This window comes from Rhagoletis zephyria, unplaced genomic scaffold, assembly GCF_001687245.7.
Source record: "Rhagoletis zephyria isolate East Lansing unplaced genomic scaffold, Rhagoletis_zephyria_1.1 Rzeph_scaffold_03566, whole genome shotgun sequence".
NCBI lineage: Eukaryota > Metazoa > Arthropoda > Insecta > Diptera > Tephritidae > Rhagoletis > Rhagoletis zephyria.
Window position 1 is genome coordinate 26,988 of NW_016160649.1, and position 15,666 is coordinate 42,653.

At 32.9% G+C, this 15,666-nt stretch overlaps 2 protein-coding genes across 4 annotated transcripts; one reads left to right on the plus strand and one right to left on the minus strand.

Moving 5' to 3' along the window:
- The first annotated feature begins 422 nt into the window (after positions 1-422).
- LOC108369240 (uncharacterized) lies at positions 423-9,518 on the plus strand. Of its 3 annotated transcripts, none has more exons than XM_017624316.1 (5): positions 423-1,013; positions 4,816-4,926; positions 7,521-7,928; positions 8,002-8,184; positions 8,248-8,370. In XM_017624316.1, the coding sequence occupies exons 1-4, from the start codon at positions 834-836 to the stop codon at positions 8,155-8,157; spliced, it is 855 nt and encodes a 284-aa protein (XP_017479805.1). In that variant the 5' UTR covers positions 423-833; the 3' UTR covers positions 8,158-8,184; positions 8,248-8,370. The 3 variants fall into 3 exon arrangements, 2 of the variants coding, with proteins under 2 accessions (XP_017479805.1, XP_017479804.1); XR_001848472.1 differs by having other exon boundaries at positions 424-1,013; positions 8,002-8,334; positions 8,365-9,518; XM_017624315.1 differs by having other exon boundaries at positions 424-1,013; positions 8,002-8,370.
- A 5,046-nt stretch (positions 9,519-14,564) lies between these two features.
- Positions 14,565-15,326, minus strand: LOC108369242 (uncharacterized). The gene has a single exon (XM_017624317.1). The coding sequence runs from the start codon at positions 14,912-14,914 to the stop codon at positions 14,687-14,689; it is 228 nt and encodes a 75-aa protein (XP_017479806.1). The 5' UTR covers positions 14,915-15,326; the 3' UTR covers positions 14,565-14,686.
- Between the last annotated feature and the right edge of the window lie 340 nt (positions 15,327-15,666).

Here is a 15,666-nt window from a genome sequence, read left to right on the forward strand (position 1 = left end):
GACAATTTAAAATTACTGTATTGGGTATGAAACTCTTCGACTTTCTCAGTGTGCATGATTCATACAAGCATTTAACAAACTGGACCATTCGAGTAGATCACATACGGTCAACGCCATTTATAGCGGTATAAAGGGCAGCAACATCAGCCCCCTTTGGCGAACCCGCAAAATTAATTGACAATTTCAATTCTGTGGAGGCGGGTAGTAAATTTCTCTCTACGCTCACCATTTGAAGCTCTTCCAATTTATATTGGTATGCAATTTGTATAATACTTCGACCCACTACTCATCATAACAACTACACAATTCCGATGCCATACACGCCACAACATGCTGTGTGTTTGTATATACATATGTAAATATGTATGTATGTCGGCACTTAAGCGCCGATGAACGTTTGTATGTATGAACAGCAATTTCTGCACTTAAATTAGTCCGTGCTTTCCAGATGCGAGAGCATATATGCTCGTCGCTAGTGTTATTGGAATAATAGTAGCAGCTCCCATCCATCCTCTTTATTAATGTCAATAGCTAGTAACATCAAGAAGAATAAACATTGCAACAACAACTACTATACAAATACTGTACAACAACAGCAAAATAACAAAATCAAATGTTAAGCGACGCTACTGGAGAAAATATCGCTTATCGCTCCTGATCTGCTTAAGTGATGAGCCGCCCTCACCAGTTTGAAACTGTGCTGTGAGCTTAAACGTTGTTGTGTGCGCTGTTGCGTTTGACTTTCGGAAAAATCATAAAATAATACGTTAATCAAGTGTTTTAATTAAATTTCGTATTAACATTAAAAAAAAAAATAAAATTATTTATATAAAATGCAGCCGAAATTTTTGTTTTGTTTTCTTTTATTCTGGAATTCTGTAATTTTTTGCTGCTTTGCCTTAAATCAGTATCAAAGCTATGAAGAGGGGATTTCAAGTACGGATCGAAATATTTATACGAATTCATTGCTGTGTATGGACATAAAGCCTCAACACTCTGTGGATATTGAACAAGTGCGGTTTTTTACATTATAGTTATTGGTTTCTTTATAATATGTATTGAGGGCTTCTATTCAACAAAAAAAAAACACTATATGCAATTTCCACCAAAATGAGTCTTTAATATAGTGTCCGACATAATAATAACAAACTTTGTGCAAGAATTAAAAAAAAAATCAACAAAATGTCATTAAAATTTTTACACTTTTTATTCAGAATTTCAAACATTTTATTCAGAATTTTTTAAAAAAATTTGTGTATGCAGTTTTATGGCCCATTAAATTGTAGTGGAAATTTTTAGAAAATTTTTAATATTTTTTTTTGCTGAAATTTTCGAGCATACATAGGTACTTTATATGGAAGAAAATGCCTAAGACCGTCGGCTAAAAAACTGTTAAAAATCTACACGATTTTGTAGCGTCTGTAAATTTGAACTAAAATTTGATGGACTAAAAAACTGCATTCCTAAAATATTTCTAAAAAAATTTTGAAAAGAAAGTTTGAAATTTTCGAGTGTAATTGCTAAAGTTTGTTGAATTTTTATAATTTTTGTACAAAGTTTGAAATGTGGATTTACATGGTTTTGGATATATATAATACTAAGCTTGAAACAAAATATTAACATTAAATAAATAAAAGGAAAATGGCCAAAACTAGTCGAAATGTCACTTAACTAAATTAGCTGACCACAAGTGTATGTTCAACGATTTTTTTTTATATGGAGGAAAATACACAAGCCTGTCAAATTTCCATTTGTTGAGTGGGCTATAAACTGCATACCAAAAATTTTCTAAAACTTCTGAATAAAAAATGTTGATGAAACTTCTAAAAATTAAAAAAAAAAATCTAAATACAAAATTTCAAATTTTGATGATTTTTTTCTAAATGTTTGTACAAAGCTTGTAACTTGGATTTAAATGGTTTCTGTTGTAAAATAAACTATATTTTTATAAAAAAAAAAATAATTAAAGTTAAATAATAAAAAAATAAATAGGCAAAAGTTGTCAATAGATGTATAAGTGTAGTTTAGTTATGATAAGTATTATATTTTTAGATAAGAAATCGAGAGATATGCATTCATGAGAGGCCTACTAGATTTGACAAAAGTCAAGATCCTAAGGCCAGGCTATACTTTTTCAAAGGGTTGTCCGGAGACAGATTTGATCCATCACCTCAGGTTCACGAGACATTCAAATCAATTGTTATAAAAAACGCGGTTTCTGGCTATAACTATTCGCAATAAAATTTCATTACCAACCATTTTTTTTTGTAGAAAACTCGCTCTGACATTTACAATTATTGCTCTTATCTTGTGTCGGAGATATTTAGGTGGTTCACAAGGTATCGTAAGTGGAGTAAGTCTTAAAGTGTTTAACGGTTTAATAAATATTTAGAAGATTTGAAAACACAACGAACTATTTTTTAACAGTGTAAAAATTCATAAGATGACTTTTATGTTTCCTTGCGAATTGCTTAAATATATCTTTAGCCCTTCAAAGTTTAAAACATGAATTCTATTTTTAAGTTTAACTGCCGGTTCCATCAGCAATTTTATTGATAATAATTTTATCCCCTCTGTAAAATTCAAATAAAAATAATAATTTTTTATGTAAATTTGCTCATGAATACTTAAATGAATATTTGTAGTATAATTTTAGGCTTCTTTATTTAAATTGTGTTTGTTTTGTAGGTACCGATTGAAAAACTCATTCGAGGCACGTTCAGAAAGTAAATAGTATGTAAGTAAGTGTCCCCAACTTGTGTAGACTTCAAAATATTAGTCGCCATTCCTTTCATTGCTATTTTTCATGCTTGCCTTGAAAAAGTGTTCCACCAGCTCCTTGCCCTACTTCTTCACCTCCCCATCACCTCCTCGTCATTTGAAAAACTTTTTCCACCCTTTCGATGCGTAATGCGTAAAATAGTAGTTTAATTTAAAAACAAAAAAGCCAAGCCCCTTTGAAAATTCGGGGGAAACGGCTTCGACCGATGGGCCTAGTTATATATAATACACTAATGCACAAATGTGCTTGTGTATACAAAATCAACATGTGAATACTTCTTTGAGTCACTGTATGCGCCCGTAATATTATAATAATGGGCATTTCCAACGATTTCAAAGAAGCGTATGCTCGGCTCATCTTAATAGACGACAAATAAGCTCTAAGTTTTGTACTAAGCAAGTCGTCTAGGACTATTATATTTACCTATGCATATGTATGCATATATCACTTATTCGAGCTTGCAGGTTGAAAAAAAACAAAACCGACTAATTTTTTTTATTAAAAAAATTGTAGTCAGAACAGTTGATTAAATGATACGATGATTCATTTAGTTACTAGAGAAAAACAATCGATTCTTTCTTATTCCTTATCTGTTCTCGGTGGCGAATCTTTTTTTTCGCCATTTGACGGGCATAAAAAATATCCCACATCTATCTAATGTCAATCAATCAATAAATAATCATTGATGTAATAATAAAAGGTTTACGAAATAATAAGTAATAATAAGGGAAATTTCACACTCACTTACATAGGGTACATTTAAGAAGAATGAAGAAAGGGAATAATTATGTTACTTCTCTTAAAAGGGTAGAAGACGGTGAGTTTTTCCCCGCCTCAGTCTAATGTCCATTAGTATGTGAGTATATAGTATGTACACATTTAAATGCATACTCCACATACCGAATCTTTTCTGGTGCCCTAAAGTTGACTCTTTTAGAAAGTCAACAAAAGGTTACGTAAATTTAATAATACAATTAACGAAGAGTCCATTTAACGGCCATCAACATGACAAGCATGAAGATTGTTTTCGTTTATGAGTATGTATTCGCATGTTGTGGATGCAAATGTAGGTATATAGTACGTACGTACATTAGCCATATGACTTTTTCTAAAATTAAATAAACCTATGAGGCGAGCATGAGGAATAATGCAAAACCAACAAAAATTACGTTTTTGTGAAAATTTGGTACAAAAGGTTGCCGCAGGGAACTCCAAGAAAAAAAAACATTTTGCACTCACAAAAACATATAAAATTAATACAAATGGACACTTCCATCATGTCGAACGTGATCAACGTACACATTCAAACTGAAAAGACCGTAATCTTAAACGATTTTATTTATTATACCAATAGGCTTAACTTATAACTCTTAATTATTTAGTCCTAGTACGCCAAATTTGAACCAAATCGGACCATAACTACGGGTTTTCAAAATATCCCGACCCTGGCGCCCCCTAGCGAGATAATAATTTTTCGCAAAAACGATTCGGTTAACATGGAATTTTCCATATATTTATACATATCGACCCCTTTGAACGAGATTATCGTACATGCCCGAAACCAAATTTTATAGGATAGCGTTTTTCTGCTTTTCAATTTTTTTAAAATTATTTTGTTAATATTTGTTTTTGCTACATATCAAGCCCTAACCGCCAAAGAGATGTAAGCGACATATTTTCAAAAAATTTCTTTTTGATGCATGTACTATGAATGTAGATGCATTTCTGCAAAAAAATTTAAATTTTGAAAATATACCACTTACATATTTTTGGCGGTTAAGGCTTGATATGTATATACAAACTACTTTTGTGTGGCACATACGATAATTTCGCCCACAAGAAAAAATGAAATTTTAGAAACGAAAAAAAAATCATATGCCTAATGTACACAAATATGTATGTATGTTTGCAAAAATGCGTGCTTATATTGAATGTAGTTAAAGATTTATAAGTATGTATATAGAATAACTTTTATTGCGTCACAATCAAGATATTACTAGATCTCAATTGAATATTTTCGTATTCTTTTACAGATCACTGGATTATGGTATGGTAACGAGATCATTATTCATACGCAGGATATTCCAGGTGTATACCAGTATGATAGTTGCGTAATAATTCATTTGAATGACATAACAGAACAAGTAAGTATAACTTTTTAATGAATTATTTTTTATTCTTATGTGTGATATGTCTGCACAACTACCAGAATAAGCTCAATAGAAGTGACTATTGAGCGGTGTACAATTAGAAATGGTTTAATATTTTTTTGTTTATACTCTCGTTTGGCAAGGATAGTCTTTGGCCATTGTTGATCTTTAAGATTCCGTTTACTCTGTTTCAATACCCTATCATCTCTATTAATAGGGCCAATGATCATTACTGTATATTGGTGGGTACCTTCTTTGATATTCGTTATCTGTATAGAATAGGCAGTGCGATTTAAGTATGGAATTTGTTCGAAAATTCGTTTCGATGCCGTCACATTTTATCGCCACCTAGAAAGATATTATGGGATACTTGGCTGTAGAATGTCATTTTTATTCATCAAAAGATTTTCGATTGCCTATCGAAATAAAAGAACCAGCTGGCAATAGTTATTTTTCGCAAGTGGAAGATTTTGGGGTAGTGTCTTGCCCAGGCGCAATTTCATCTTGTCTTCGTCGATGCCTAGCCATACGTACAAACATACACTAGGCGACAAATGAAAGTGTACACTTTGCTCTCATATAATATTCATAATTATTTTCATGAACAATTTTTTGCATTATTTATTTATGAAAATGTAGTTCATTCTATAATATGAACCATATAATTCAAAGTTTCACACTAAATATAAAGTTCGCAAAAATTAAAAAAATTTCATCAAAATTTTCAACCTTTTATTCAGAATTTCTAGAAAATTTCGGGTATGCCGTTTTTTAGCCCATTCAACTTTAGTATGGTGAATAGCAAGTTTCAACCGGCTACAAAATCGCGTTGATTTTTGAGCATTTCTGTTTTTTTTTTTTGGAGACTGCTTTTGTGTTTTTTTTTGATATAACAACCCAGTACAGAAAATGGTCACCGGTGACATCGTCACTAATGAGGATTTAGTGACAGCGTCGCACTTGCTGTGAATTCTAAACGACATATAGCTGACAATGACACTGGTGACAATGTTATGCAGGTGTACTCCTATCAAAGACTTATAACAAACAATGTCTTGCAGCGGTCACTTATAAAAAGTCCATTGCAAAATACTGTCGCTTGAATATCATTAAAGATCCCTGCATGACCAAGTCATGCAGATGATACCAACGACGAAATTACCATTTATATGAAAAAGTCATGAACGACTTCCATACAAACGGAGCCCAAAGTCATTTAAGACGTAACTTTTCCGTACAAGACTCTTAAGTGACTAATGCATGACATTCGCTACGAGGAAGTGCAATTTACAAAAGCTGGCGTTGATTTTTTGAAAGTTTGTTGCTAACGGTCTCTCGCATTATTTTTCATAAGAAATTCGTGCTTAAGCAACAAGAAAATTTTTTCATTATTTCTGTTGCTTGAAAAATTACTTTGTTTTTGATGTAAATTTTCTGGAAGAAATAAATACGCGAACATTTTTTTCTTGAGAGCTGCAAACTGATTTAAGAAATTTGAATAGAAGAAATTTTCTTGAAAACAGCTCTTTATATGGAAAAAAGTGCAAAAACCCATCTAAAAAAATTAACAAAAAGTAGAAAATTTGGATGATTTTTTTTGATTTTTTTTGAATTTTTGTGAATTTTATATAAAGTGTGAAACTTTGATTTATATGGTTTAAACCGATTTCGAGCGGAAGTGGGTTAAACCGACCGGTTGTCAATTGTTTTAACCAAAGGTCCATTCTAGAAAATATTTTCCGATAGAAATTATGTATTTTTATGCACAGAATCTGAATCTGGGGAATTACCACCAAATGAGAGGGCATCCCTGATTTGGTCGGTTATAAATATGCGATTTTCAGAAAAAAACATTTCCCTCAATTTTAGAGGGGGCGGATGGGTGGTCTAGGACACACTGTATGTGTACGTATTTTTTGATATAAATGGAATGAGGGGAAAGGCTTAACCTCGTTAGTGTGAGATTTTAAGCACTAAAAACATATCTTCTTGTCCGATTTCCTCCCTGGTACTACCGTCATGAATTTTGAGCAGAACTTTAAGATATCAATTTTTAAACAACGAAATGCATTTTTTTGCGAACTCTAAATAAAGTTATCTTAAACAATTTTTATTTAATTAAAATGAGTTTCTAATTTAGAGTTTGCAAAAGTTTTTTTTGTTCACAGTTCAAAAATTAATTTCTTTAAAAAATTTTCTTCTTGAAAATTTCAGTATCTTTTAGGATTGGTTGAAGTTATTGCAAAAAAACTATTTAGCCAAAAATTTACACATATAAGTTTTTGGTTTTACGGTTTTTTTAATTTCAAAATTCTGCATTTTTTTTATTTTTCAAATGTTTTGAAGTTATATATTTTTTATTTAAATTTTCAAGAAATAGACATTAAAAATCCCGAACATTGTGAAATTTTGAACTTTCGAAATGTTTTTTTTTTTTATTTATTTCCCAAAAGCTCTGACCAAAATTCCTCTTAATGAAAAATGGTCGATGCCAACCATTGAAAATTGAGTTGATCTATCCAACTTCTTGATAGCGAATATTTACATACACTTGCATACATACATATATAAAAGTACATATTTTCCAGATGCGAAATTACTATAATAATCACCAATACACCAGTCAACGGCGAACACAAACCAACCAGCCACCTTCCCAACATCATCAACAACAACAGCAACAACAACAACCTCAGAGCCAGCGACCATACAATGACCATACAGCAACACGATACTTACGACTGATATGGAGTGAAAGTGATAATAATCTGGAATACATGTTTAATTATACGGAAAGAAGTCCCGGCCTATGGACAAATGTAGGCGAGCAGCGCGGGTCATTAGAGGCGCTAAATTCATATAAACAATTCAAAGGCACCGTACAGGTGGTAAAGGCGGTTAACGATCATTTGGTGCTGACATTTTGCGGTAATGAAATGAGCGGCTCCATTTACACACTCGTGCTGAGCAGAACGGAAAAAGGGCTGAGTTTAGAGGTTTGTAAGATTTGGTAATTTATTTTTATTTTTTTTAATTTAATGAAGTTAAAATTTTCTCAATTCCTTACAGGAATTGCGTAGCATCCGAGGTTTACTATCCAGACGTGGCTTATATACGGAAACGATTCGAAAGGTGTGCAGCTCAGCGGCTACAAGTTTGGGAGTTATGAGTAGCTATTCGTTGGCGCTGATGGGATTTTTCGCCATTGCTAAAACTTATTTTTGAAAACGAATTATTAATTTAAGATTTGATGTTAGTTCAAGTTTGAAATTTATACTAATTTTATGTGCCTAATTTTATGCTTTAATTTTGTAGTGTTTGTGCAACATACTGATTGGAAAATAGCCAGCGGAAAAAATTCATTAAATTTTGTGTACAAGAATAATACATACATACGAACGAGTATCTACGCACACTAGGGTGGCCAAAAAGTACACAGGAAAATCAACTTTTAGAAGTTTTCTTGCTGTCAGCCCCCAGAACTATAGAAAATAGAAAACAAGGAGAGCGGATATTATTATTTTGCAATCAGTTAATATTTCAGCTTTGAAATGTTCTATATATTTCATATTGGATAAATTAATTTTTTTATAAAATTGCCATAAAATCGCTAAAAATATATATTCGAAAAAAATTAATTAAAAATTAATATATCGAATGAAAATATTTCCCTTTAGAAGTATTCCATTAATAGAATAGATAGAAATTTACCTTTAAAATGTTACTGAACTGTTAATTCGAAATGAGCGTAATGTGCATACAAACACATAAAATAGCTAAATTCTGTAAATACATAAGATTATCGGTTATGAAAAAGTACTTAGCAACAATTTTGAATTTAAATATGCATCCGAATTTTATTTCTGAAGTGAAACATTTTTTTTTGCAGCAAAAAACATTTATTTTTAGCTATTTTATAGCAGTTCTACGAAAAAAATGTATGTTCTTAGTATAAAATACATACATATATGGAAGGCTTCAAAACCCGACGGCACGGTTAAATGTCAAACGATTTCAAAATAAAAAATACTGGTCTACTTATTTTCGATATTAATTAGTTCGGGAGCTGACATTATTATTTTTTTATCATCCTAATGTGCATATGTTCAGTTTTGTACATATATTAGTATAGATAGTATATGTATATATGTTAAACAATAACAACAATATTTTTTTTTGAAATTGCGTCCAATTAAATTCAATTCAATTAAATTAGTCCAACTCCAGTGTCAGAGTGAGAAACTATGCGAAAGCTATATAGTATATACATACATATGTTTGAGCCCAGAGATATTGCACACACACGAAATACTTCCATATTTACGAGTAGGCGTATAATGCGTCTAATTAAATTATTTGTGCAGCTAATTAAGTTAAATTACAAAAAACCAAAAAAAAAATGTCTCGCAGAAATTTCGTCTAAGATTAGATAAACGTTTCCAGCCTATTAAGGAAAATAAAATATACTGTTTCCTCTTACGTAACAGATGCTGTCACACAGTAAAGTTTGAATGAAACTTAATTGTGATTCTAGACTGTGTGACGTCTAACGGTTGCGAAATGGAGGAAAAACATACATACATATATCAATAAGCGCTTCATTTCTTCCAATAAAATAACGTTAGGTTAAGTTAGGCTAAATTGGTTGGTATTAAAACATAGATAGGTTTATAATCTATATATATAATACGAGAAGGGATTTTTTGTTCAGCATAAAAGATCTGTACCGTTCGCCCGATTTCAAAAATGATATGTTAATTTAAAGCGCCACATATTAAAAAATTAAATTCAAATTATTTAATAATCAAGGCCATCAAATCCGCACCGTTCGTTCGATTTTCCGAAATGTGCCGTCAAACTAAAAGCCTTGGACTGAAAATGTGCAACAAGGTTTTACCTTTTTTGAAAAGAGTTGCCACCTCTTAAAAATTATATCCAAATTATTTTACAAAATAAATCAATTATTACGAACTGGGTATCAATCGAAATGGTTTTTAAAAGCTTTGTTTATTAGCTGAACTATAGGGGGGTTTACCACTTGTTAAGAAAATCATATTAGTTAAAAGAAATATGTGCCACCATATGGGTGACACACGAAAGGGATTTCAGAAAGTAGTAGTTTGAAAATATTTTGAAGAGGGTTGCCACCTGTTTGAAATGTAGCATTTAGTTTACTTATTCACAAGTTATACGAAATATCAAAATATGGATGTCAAACGAAAGAGTCTTAAGAAATATTTAGTTTGAACGCTAAGAATATTTTTGAGGTGTTGGGAGAGGGTTGCCACCTGTTTAAAAAGTTAAATTCAAATTATTTTATAAGTTAAATGAATTATTAAAAAATGGGTATCAATTGAAGTGGGTCTGAAATTTCTTTATTTCTGAACTGTATTTAGAGGGGTTGCCACATGTTTGAAAATTTTAAATTCCACTTAATTCATCAGTTAATTAAAAGATATATCGCAGTTTCGGGCGAAGCACAGTGTATCATTTCCATATTCTAGAAAAGATTAATTACATTATTTTATGTCGCCAAATTTCAAAACAACGTCAAGACTGTTTTTAGAAATGCCTGATAAAGATGAAACAATAACTACTAAAAAATTTAAATCAAAGGGTATGGCGGGACGGGGTTTGATTTGCAAAATTACTGAGGGCAATAATATTTAAACTTGTATATTTAAAACTGAATCTCAATGTTTAATTTGTCGGTGTTATGTGATTTATGCAACAATTGCTAAAATATCATTTTGGTCTTATTTTTTTAGGTATGATCCTTTTAATGAATATGCATTTTTGGGAATGTAGTAAACTAGGACTGAGTATTTCAGTTAAAGTAAAACGATGTTGACTTAGACTTATTTTTAGCAAACTATTATTTTTATTAGACCCGAAAACTCGTTATCCGCCACTATTCGATAAAGTTTGTATCTCAGTTTATTTGCCACTCCTCTTAGACTTGAAGCAACACAATTTTAGCTGCTGGAAAGTGCAGGTTTTGATGAAATTTTCTTTTTTCTGGCCTACTGGGAATTTCATTTTCTTCGAGTAATTCATTTGCATTTTATCTCGGTCGAGACAAATTCTTGTATTTTTGCTTTGAATAGAAGAAGCCTGATTCATCACATTTCCAATGGTATCCCATTTTTGTAAATAGAGCAAGAAATATTGAACTTATAACGGAATTATGTTGACCCAACTTGACTTTTTTGTCGATATTTTCCACGCCCATAATTAAAAAAAAATATATATTTATTTTTAAGTCCATTTCTGTCAGTTTGTCAGTCCTGTTATAGGGAAATTCTAAATATAAATTTTAGGCATTTTAGTGTTTGTAATTAGTTAAATATTTCAGTTTTTGCATTTTTTAAAATTGCAGTTATATAATAGGGTGGCGTGACAGTAACTATAAATTACCAATTTTTTGTAAAAAGCTTCGCCTATCTTATAACGTATCCTGTGCAAAATTTCATTAATCTATCTTCGATAGTTTTCGAATTACAGAATTAAAAGCAGCTAGATGGGTCAAATCTTACACTGTGCGAAGGAGAGATAACAATAATTAAAGCTGAAAATATTTTTTGAAGAGGGCTGCCACCTGTTTCAAAAAGTATATGAAATACAAAATAACCGTAGTCAAACGAAAGAATGTTAAGAAATCTTAAGTTTGAACATTTCGAATGTTTGAAGAGAGATGCCACGTGTTTAAAAAGTTACATTCAAATTATTTAGTAACGTACATGAATTATTAAAAGATGGGTATAAATCGAAATGGGTTTGAAAGGGATTTGTTCCTGATGTTTATTTAGGAGGGTTGCCATTCGTTCGAACATGTGTATCACAATGTCAGATGAAAGAGATTTAAGAAGATTTTGTTTTGAGAATATTTTGAAAAGGAATTTCAAATATGAGAGGTCAAATAAGAGGCCTTAGCTTGTAGATGTATGAAAAAAGTTTTATTTTTTTAACTAAGAACTTTTTTCAACGGTATGGGGCGATTTGAAATTCGATGAAAATAAAAATATGCACTTTGCGAGACTGCTCTTCACTCAGAAACGGCTGCACTGTTTTGATGAAATATGGCACTCGGATCCCTTATAACTCTGACTAACATTTGGAATATTTTTTAAGTTTTTGAAATAAAATTTTGGGCGTATAAACGCCATGCGGGTTCACTAGTAATAATAATAATACTATGATGTTTACACTTTTGCTAAGTGTTTGGCTGAGCTTCTCCTCCGATTTGTGGCGTGGGTTCTAATGTTATAAGGCGATTGGAGGGACCTACAATTTAACCTCGGCTCCGGACGTCAAAAATCCACTCAGAAGTTTGACATTACCTGTCGAGAGGCGAACGCTGTTAAGAAAAACTTTTTCTAAATTAGATGCTAGGTCCTTCAGAGTGTTGGTAGTACGAACCTCTAACTACTCACCCACAGCGACATCCGATTGGTTGATTGGCTGGTATGTATATTATAAAAAGTTTCCTTGTAAACATAGTTCTAGAATACCGATGCACCGATGCCGGTAAGAATAAAAGCAGTAAGACGAGGCGTACTAGTATGCTTAAACTTCCACTTTCTACCAGAACTGAAATCATTGGTTTTACTGACGACATTGTGCTGGTTGCAGTCGCAAAATACTTGACGGATATTAAGTCAGAAGCGTAGACGGCAATATCGATGCTCATAGACATTAACAAAGTAGGCTTATATATAACGCCTGAAAACAACGGGAGCGAACTTTATTAGCAGCCGTAAGAAGACTCCTTCAATTTGGTAGATAGGTATCTAATCAAATCTGTACGCAATCTGAAATATCTTGGTTTTATAAAAGATGACAGAATCAGAAAGGTCAAAGATACATGGGACCTTTCTCGAATGCTGCCTAACAGCGGTGGACCTCGAAGCGGAAAGCATGTTATCCTGGAAAGAGTATTAGCATTGGTGCTTTTGTACGGAACTTCAGCCTGGGAAAAATCCATTTAGATCAGATAGTATCGTCGACTAGTATATGAGGCCCTCATCGCAGACATAACTCCTATCGAACTGTTATTTGAAGAAATAATGCCAAAAGGGGCAACAACACTGAGAAAATTCCTTTACAGGAAAGTGGACGTTCAGACTGATGACAATCATAGAAAAGTGATTAAATAGTGAAGTAAACTTCCACTTAATGCAGTTTCTGACAGGCCATGTTGCTACCGAATATTTCTACACCGTTCCGGCTTTGATGAGACGGAAGACGCGGAACACGCAATGGTTGTTAGCGCAGTAAATACAGTCACAGATACACCAGCAGCTAAGACGAGCAGAAGCTACCCGAATAAGTAATGCAAATTGGTAACAGTTGTAGCTCGCCGCAGTATTGGGGATTGGTACTTGAATGCTAAAAGGTTTGACTTTCGATGCTTCCTCGAAAAAATAGACCGTGTGGTAAGGTTAGGGACCAGATGGAGACCGAACCTTATGAGTTGAAGTACACTTAACGTAAAGTACAGCTCCACACTTAACGTTTTACCCGTTGTGGATTTCAGCGCTCATGTCAACATACAAAACTTACAGCTGATTAGAACACCGAAAGCCGGAAAAGCGCAAAAAACCAGAGAAATTTGATGATGAGTTTTACTTTTAGGGTGTTTACGCTTCACGCTTTCCAACTTCTCGAATTGAGAGGTAGCAATAATCGTGTTTTGACAATGCCGGATATAAACAGGGAAGACGCTCCGTTTTGCAAGACTTTTAACACGAAGTGAGTACCTATACTTTGCTACAATATTTTTTCACGTGATTTTCAGCTTTCCAGGTGGCTGTCCCGTTCCATCTAAGTAACGTTAGGTTGAAGCAGGTACCTGTTTCCAATGGGCTCGCTGTGATACAAATTGAGAGTCGATCGCAGTATTCAAAGACCGGAGTGGTTGTTGTTGCTGTAACAGCATGTAAGTTCCCCAAAGAGTTTTTGGGGTTATCATCAGTCGTGTTAGGTGGTGATCGACTCCCCATGAATGCCGTTGATCACTCGTCGGTGCATCTTCAGGTCCAGTAGTTGGTCGATGTACGTCTCTAACGGAGCTCGGCGGAGGCTCTTTCTCATGCAGGGGTAAGTTAGGGTGCCTACGCTTGTGGCATTATGAGTGAAACTACCTTCATATTTTTGTATCATGGCTACAAGTAAGCTATGAATAACTAAAGTTCTTGAAAAAATACGAATACAAATGCATTGGCAAAGCAAAATGTGAATCATTAAATTTTAGTGTAATCACGTTATTTAAGAAATAAGAAAACAAGTGTAACGACCCCTTCACCCCGCTCTCATCTAGATCCGCCACTGATAGTGCATACATATGTATATGTATGTAAGTATACATTGGATTTTTTTCTTTTTTCCCATAGATCCAGGAATCCACGTTTCATGGAAATATATACACACATTTACTTTACAACTTACAACGTATCGCCTTTCATTGACCTACAATCCAAATCACACCATACACAAATGTACAGGTTTAAAGAAACAGTCGGCCGCGCGCAATAAGAATAGTGTTATCGCTGCATAGTACTTACCCCGACTAATGGAGTATCCACACTTGTAGTGATATATTTACAAACATGCGTTAAAAACAAATAAAGAAATTTGATTGTTAAATTTTAATAATTTACTATTTCGCTAATTAACATATTAAACTAATACTATGTACACATCCATAAAAAAAAATTAACCTAAAAATTCGTGTTTTCGCCAACCACTTCAGTGCTCACAGTGCATCCTTAATCTTCGCCCGATAGTTCTCATTGTAATACTGCAAGCGTATTTTCGACGGCAGATCCTGTGTCTTTTCGAATTCGCAATTTTTGTGTATTTTCACCATTCGGCCATTAGGTCCAGCGCCAGATGTGCGCCAATAAACTGTCTGCATGGCATTTCTGCCGGCGATATAGCGTGTGGTAGCACCAACCAGTGGATGAAGATTCTTCGCGGACATTTTGTAAATATTGTGCAGTATTATTGACTTTGTATTGTAATATAATTAAGTAGTTCTCACAAAACTATAAGTTTGTTTAGTAAGAGGCAAAATTTTATGCACGACTTATTGCTACTTTCAATGTTCACTTCTTTCTGTTAGCTACTAAGAAGCAACGATCATTTTTATACTCTTTACACTTAAGCACCAAAGTCTCTATCGTTGGTTTGTTTTAGTGATTGGAAGTTAGTCTCAGCTGATAGGTTTCACGCTTATCAGTTTTAAGTATGTTTATATGTATGTATGTATGCACGTATGTTGTATTATTCCCTTTTTATAGTATAAAAAAATTAGTTGTTGTAATTTAAGCGCACTTTAGTCGGTATTTTCTGGTTATGATTGTGAAGTTTTGTTAGCTAGAACTTATGGTATACATATACATATGTATGTACGTATATGTTTTTATGTAGGGTGTAATGATAATATAGATGTCCAACAATAAGAAGAGTTTGCTGACAGGTTTATGCTTAATCTAGCTTCACCGTTGTGTTGAATTAGATTTTTCATACATATGTAATCGCATTATTTTAACCATGACAAAGCCGTTAAACGTTTTTTTAGAATCGGAATTCTTCAAAGTGCTTTAAAAAATCCCCATAAGTAAAATAAGAATAACCTCTAAATTTCACGTATAAATCTGAAGCTAATCTTGAAAAGTTCAAAATAAAAAAGCAACAATTACCAATTGCTGGATGCATGAGGAATAAACCATC

Bases quoted from the DNA above. Each gene is read 5' to 3' on its own strand.
- LOC108369240 (XM_017624316.1), top strand. From the start codon at position 834: ATGCAGCCGAAATTTTTGTTTTGTTTTCTTTTATTCTGGAATTCTGTA. The intron at 1,014-4,815 runs GTGCGGTTTTTT...ATTCTTTTACAG, and splicing joins ACTCTGTGGATATTGAACAA to ATCACTGGATTATGGTATGG. The intron at 4,927-7,520 runs GTAAGTATAACT...CATATTTTCCAG, and splicing joins TGAATGACATAACAGAACAA to ATGCGAAATTACTATAATAA.
- LOC108369242 (XM_017624317.1), bottom strand. From the start codon at position 14,914: ATGTCCGCGAAGAATCTTCATCCACTGGTTGGTGCTACCACACGCTAT.